Source organism: Chaetura pelagica, unplaced genomic scaffold, assembly GCF_000747805.2.
Source record: "Chaetura pelagica isolate M959 unplaced genomic scaffold, ChaPel_1.0 scaffold363, whole genome shotgun sequence".
In the NCBI taxonomy this organism is placed as follows: domain Eukaryota; kingdom Metazoa; phylum Chordata; class Aves; order Apodiformes; family Apodidae; genus Chaetura; species Chaetura pelagica.
The window spans coordinates 2197978-2204581 of NW_009952720.1; the positions used below are offsets into that span (position 1 = coordinate 2197978).

At 49.3% G+C, this 6604-nt stretch overlaps 1 protein-coding gene across 1 annotated transcript in view; it reads left to right on the plus strand.

Moving 5' to 3' along the window:
* Positions 1-2351, plus strand: part of COLGALT2 (collagen beta(1-O)galactosyltransferase 2) — a 14900-nt gene extending 12549 nt beyond the window's left edge. The window contains exons 10-11 of the mRNA XM_009994647.1: positions 1167-1373; positions 2075-2351. Coding sequence (XP_009992949.1) covers positions 1167-1373; positions 2075-2351 — 484 coding nt within the window. The remainder of the gene's footprint in view (positions 1-1166; positions 1374-2074) is intronic.
* Positions 2352-6604: the final 4253 nt, after the last annotated feature.

Sequence of the window (6604 nt, forward strand, 5' to 3'; positions counted from 1 at the left end):
AGCTGGGCAGTGGCAGCAGTTGCCCAAACGTGAGGGTTGCAGCTCCTGGTGCAGGGTCCTCCACAGATGCTTGAGGAGGCAGCCCTTGGAGGTGTTGGCTGCAGGGCAGGGTGTTGATCCAAACAGCCTAGAGCCAGCAGGAGTGACTTCAGTCAGGGGAAGGGTACACTGGATTTTCTCCCTCCCAGACCCCAGGAACACTTTCTTCCAACAAAGAGGTTTTTCTGAACAGTAGCTTTGGCATCCAAGGCTGCTGCACATTCCTCTGAGGGAGGTGGTGATGCTAGGTGGTAGCTCATGGGAGCCAGGTGGTGCAACATCAGATGAAGGGTTTTTATAGGTTGCAGCTGCTGAGCCACAGAGTATTTTCAGGACTGTTCTCACCAGTTCTTGCAGTCTCTTCCAGCTGAGCTGTGAACCTGGAGTGGTTCTCCAGCCTCCCTTACCTGCATGTGCCAGGTCAGGATGACTCCAACAAATTCAGGGTGCAGGAGGTGGCCCATGTGAGATCATTTCTGATCCCATTTGTTTCAGGTGGTGGACAGAGAACTGGAGAAGACACTTGTTATTGAGGACGACGTGCGCTTTGAACACCAGTTCAAAAGGAAGCTCATGAAGCTGATGAATGACATTGAACAAGCCCAGCTAGACTGGGAGCTTATGTAAGTAACTGGTCCTGGACCACCTGGCAACTCCAGGGTGTGCAGGGGAGGTCACCTGCTCCTGATGTGTCCTGATGGAGATGCAGGTTCATGCTGGAGGACAGGGGAAGGTGGCAGAGAGACTGCTTGGTGGCTCCTCCTCTCCTGGGGCTGGCTGATGCCTGGATGACCAGTGGGCACCTTTCCTGCCCTTTGTGGGCAGTGTTGGTTGATCTCAACAGCATCTGGAGACGCTGCAGTGACAAGGGAACTGACACAGCTCAGTCCTGAGGCTTGGACCTTGTCATCATAGCTCCTCTACAAAGTCTTTCACAGCTGTGCCACCCACTGGGTTAAGGCTTTGATGTCTGGGAGTGGTGCAGGACAGAAATTCATGAGCACTTCTCAGGGTTTACTTCTTGGACTGACCCTTTACCCTTCCCTGCTTGACCCAAACAGTTGTGTGGTCCTAATCACTGCAGATTCACTTTGGTTCCAATTCCCATTTTCTTTTCACCCTTCCAGCTACATTGGCCGGAAGAGGATGCAGGTGCAGGAGCCTGAGAAAGCAGTTCCCAATGTCATGAACCTGGTAGAAGCTGATTACTCCTACTGGACCCTGGGGTATGCAATCTCTTTCCAAGGGGCTCAGAAGCTCATCGGAGCAGAGCCCTTCAGCAAGATGCTGCCTGTAGATGAATTTCTGCCCATCATGTACAACAAGCACCCTGTGTAAGTAGGATGCCTTTGGTGCTCAGATTAACCTCAGCTGGGTCTTGCTGAATGATCTTCAGCCAGGTGTTGTTGCTGTGTCTCACTTCTGTAGCCTGGCTGCTGCAGGACAGGACCATTCTCTTGTGTTTCTGGGTTGTCTACAGCACAGCTCCTGACACAGGTCAAAAGAGGTGACAGACCTGCTGCAAAGGGTTTATTGTCCCTGCCTGGTGGCTGGTTATTGTCCCCAGCAGGTGCAGGGCTTGTGAGCTGGTTCCAGGACACTTAGCTCTGGTAATGGAGGCTTTGGTCATACAGGTGGTGGGTGGTTCCAGTGGTCTTGAGTTGCTCCAGGACAGATTTAGGTTGGATATTAGAAGCAACTTCTTAACTGGAAGGGCAATTAAACACTGGAACAGGCTGCCCAGGAAGGTGTTTAAAAGACATGTAGATGTGGTGCTGAGGGACATAGCTCAGCACTGAGCTTGGTCAAGTTAGTTAGGTTAACACCTGGACTAGATGATATGAAAGGATTTTTCCAACCAGAATGATTCTGTGATTCTGTAAGGCTTATGGTTCTGGTTGCAGAGTCAGACTCCACCCCAGCAACTACCTCCCCTCCTGGGACCTGTTTGCTCGGTGGGCTCATGTCCTACAGTTACAGGCAGGGGCACCATTGAACACTCAGTTGTTCCTCATCATTCTTCTCTCCTCTTTAGAGCAAAGTACATGGAGTACTATGAGTCCAGAGACTTGAAAGCCTTTTCTGCAGAACCCCTCCTTGTTTACCCCACTCACTACACTGGGCAGCCAGGCTACCTCAGTGACACAGAGACCTCAACCATCTGGGACAACGAGACGGTGTCGACGGACTGGGACAGAACACACTCCTGGAAATCCCGGCAGCAGGGCAAGATCCACAGTGAGGCCCAGAACAAGGATGCCCTGCCTTCCCAGTCATCTCTCAACGTGCCATCCTCCAGGGATGAACTATGACTGATGGCTTCCCCCTCCCTGGGACTCTCCTGACAGCTGAACCTGCCTCACACTTTGGCTTTTCACCCTTGAAAGTTGTAGAGCAGCTCTTCACGTGGTCTCCTTCCCACCAGTGTTTAAAAGACATGTAGATGTGGTGCTGAGGGACATAGCTCAGCACTGAGCTTGGTCAAGTTAGTTAGGTTAACACCTGGACTAGATGATATGAAAGGATTTTTCCAACCAGAATGATTCTGTGATTCTGTAAGGCTTATGGTTCTGGTTGCAGTCAGACTCCACCCCAGCAACTACCTCCCCTCCTGGGACCTGTTTGCTCGGTGGGCTCATGTCCTACAGTTACAGGCAGGGGCACCATTGAACACTCAGTTGTTCCTCATCATTCTTCTCTCCTCTTTAGAGCAAAGTACATGGAGTACTATGAGTCCAGAGACTTGAAAGCCTTTTCTGCAGAACCCCTCCTTGTTTACCCCACTCACTACACTGGGCAGCCAGGCTACCTCAGTGACACAGAGACCTCAACCATCTGGGACAACGAGACGGTGTCGACGGACTGGGACAGAACACACTCCTGGAAATCCCGGCAGCAGGGCAAGATCCACAGTGAGGCCCAGAACAAGGATGCCCTGCCTTCCCAGTCATCTCTCAACGTGCCATCCTCCAGGGATGAACTATGACTGATGGCTTCCCCCTCCCTGGGACTCTCCTGACAGCTGAACCTGCCTCACACTTTGGCTTTTCACCCTTGAAAGTTGTAGAGCAGCTCTTCACGTGGTCTCCTTCCCACCACCTCCAATGGCAAAGCACAGTGGTTGGACCTGACAACTGACCAAGCTGCTTGGGCCAGGTGGGAGATGAAGGAGGAGAAAGAACAAGTGTTCCAGACTGGCAGAAAAAAGGCAGAGATCTGAACAAAAGCCCTCTTGAGCTTTTGTAACAACAACAAAAAAAAAAAACCCAACCTTGAATGACGTCTTTCTACAGTTCCTCCTGTAGAATACTGTATTTATAAAGATTAATATATAGAGGTGTACAATGTTAATACCTGTTCTGGATAGCTGTGATTGGGCTGCTGTGTAACTGTTACTCCTTGTAGCTTTGTGGGCTTTCACAGCCACGTTGCCTGTGAGAAGCTGAAGGCAAGTATTGGGGTTTGTTTTTCAAAGAGATCCCTGACAGAATCCAGGTGTTTTCCAGAAATGTTCAGTGCAGCGGAGCAGCCCTCTGCTGGAGTGTCCTCTCCATCAGCACACCTGTACAGAAAACTGCTGCTGGCTTCCCCTCCATAAATATCAAAGCTTGTTAGATCACATCTAAACAGATGTCTAAAATCTTGGGAGCTAGCAGAGAAGCTGGAGGTTGTTTCTTTTCTTGGTGTCTGCAGGGAACACAGGCGGAGCTGGTCCATGTCATGTCCTTCTTCACCCTCTGCCTCAATTTATTCCCTCAGGAAAGCAAAGCCTGGCAACATAGTTGCAGGCCTGTTTAATTAGGCCTTAAAACCAAGTGCAGGACTTTCAGGAACATTAAGTCTGGTTATGAACTGCTTGGCACTATCCTTATGGAACCAAATCAACCCACAGAACCGTTAGCGTTGGCAACACTCGACAGAACCGCGCGTTACACGACGGGAAGGCAACTTGTCTTGATCTCGTTATTCATGTGAAGAGCAAACTTGTCTTTTTTTTTTTTGGGGGGGGGGGGGAGGAATGAGTTCTGATGTACATATCAGCAGAGTGTGGTGGTTGTATTTTTTTTAAGAAAAAAACTCCACCATCTCTCAGATGCCAGGTGCTCTCAGGCTACGCTGCGTAGGTTCCGCTGGCCCAGACCTCAGCCTGTGGGGTGATGCCCTCCTGGCCTTGCAGTCCTGAGCCTCACCTGCTGGCAGAGCTGGGCTAGTTGAGTGTGTGTGGCTGGGTTTGTTTGGGTATTTTTATACATTTTGGTTGTTTTTAATAATTACTGATCAATGTTGTGCTTTCTGCTAAAGAAACCATGTTATTACCTGTCAGCCGGTCTGATAATACATAGAACTTGGTGCAAGATGAGCAGCTGTGAGTAGTTTTTCATTGGGTGGGAGTGGGGGAAGGCCAGCCCAGGATTTTTTTTTCAGCTGTGTCACTTTACCATGGAGTCACTGGACATATGAACATGCCTGTTCTGCAGCTACTCCCTGGAAGCCATGCCCCTGCTGCTGTCCAGGCTGGAGCAGGTGCCCATGCGCCTGGGTGAGTATGGAGAGCAGGTCTGCTCTGGGCAAACACACAGCCTGGGCCACCCCTCCCTGACAAACCCTCCTGCTTCCCCCTCAGGTCATCCTTTACGAGTGACAATTCTGAGGTGTTTGAAGCACTGTTGAGCATGGCAATCCCAGGAGCTTGGTGTGGCCTTCAGAAGCAGGAAAGCTGTGAACTGGTGAGCATCCAGCGTATTGACATGTTCCACTGTGGATGTGAGGACCATGTTACTAACTTGTTCCATCGCTTCATGCTTCCCTTGGGACTGGGGCTGATGTTGCAGCAGAGCTGTTTCTCCAGGCCCTTGGTAATGCTGTTTGAGGGCTGGGCAAACACAATTTGCTATTTATTTCCCTCTGCAGGATGTGGTAGACAGACAGTGGCTGTACCTGTGCTGACAAAGGCTGGTTTTCCCTGTCTGTGTTTTCAGTTCCTTGGCAGGTGTTGCCCAGGCTTTTTTCCTACTCAGAATTAACTGTGTTTTGGAAAAGTAGGAGCCAGTTGAAACACTTTGGGGTTTTTCTGCTATTTGTTTCCACTTTCCATGTACTTATTTTCTTTTTGTGTAATGGGCTTCAAAACTGAGCCCCAGTAGGAGCACCAGCTTGACCCACCCTGAGGCCTTTTATTTTTTTAAAGCTTTCCACCCTTTTTTAAAATCTTTTATTTTTGGTATGGGGTTTTGGCTGTGCTGTGGAGCAGCTGAGATCTCCAGGATCCCCCCCAGGTGATGTCAAAACCACCCAGCAGTGCCTGCCCCAGTGAGGGTGGTGACAGACCCATGAAAGCTGGGACCAGGTTTTACCAAGTGTAAGGAGCAACTTGTTGACAAGAAAGGTTCCAAGCTGCTTTACCACAGATCATCATGTTTTTTAGGGCCTGGTCACCATAACCTGACAGCTCTGCCTTCACTTTTGTTTAAGAAAACTGCTGTTGTACTCTTGATACAACAATCTGGAATTCCTAGCTCACAAACAGATTGTATTTAGCCTGAAGGCAATCCATCAAGGTTTTGTTGTAGTGGTTTGTCTCCCTGGGCAGGTCAGGTAGAAAATTCAGGGTAATCTTTCTTTTGCTGCTGTAGCACAAGAGGCCCTTCAGTGACAAAGGCAACTGCCACAGTTCAGGGGCTCACAGTGGGACTTGTGGCTGCTTCTGGTGTCTCCCCCAGTGCTCATGAAATGGCAGGTTGACTGAGGGAGAGGTCCAAGGGGACAAGGGACTGTCTTAAAAGTTGGAAGCAGTGGCTGTGGTATAACCTGCAAACACTTCTGGTGTGTGCAGGTCAGAGGGAGGGGGCACAGAAAAGAGCCCACTGGTTTTTTTTGTAGTGACTTGCTGCATCAATCATCCAGTGAACCAAAGGAAAATGATTTCCTGAAGAAGCTGTAAAACTTGGGTTACTAAGTTACTCAGTTAGTTACAACCGAGACCATTAAACTGAAAGCTCAAAAAAAGTGGCACAAAATTTTCCATGGCAAGAGAGCTAGGATGGCTTTTGCTGTGCTGCCATTGCTCCTTAGCTCTGCAGCAGCTCCTTGCAGTCCTGCAGCCTGTGACTGGACTGGGCACAGCTCCTGGTTGCTGCTGTGCAGTGGATAATGGAAGGGAGAGGCTGGATTTTTTACTCAGCGGGTTTAAAACTGCTGAGGTAGCTCAGCAGCCACCCATCCTCATCAGAACTTCTAGGAATGAAAACAAACACACAACAGTAATGCTGATGGGTACTAACAGCACAAAGCTGTTACTGGGTGTGATGCTGAAGGGTAAAACAGAGCTGAAAGAAGGTTGGAGCTGAAGGGTTATAGCTAAAATGGGGTGTTTTCAAGTTTGCAGAGGAGTTGTGGGAGCTGGAGGAAGTTGAGAAGAGTTAAAACAGTCAAAGTGCTGAAGTTCGAGAGCGTGACAGTGAGGGAAGTGAATCACAGACCTGTAAGATCACCAAGTCTAACCATGGGAGGTATAAAAAAAGCCACAACTGACATGCATCATAAAAATCAAAGAGAAAAGAATAGA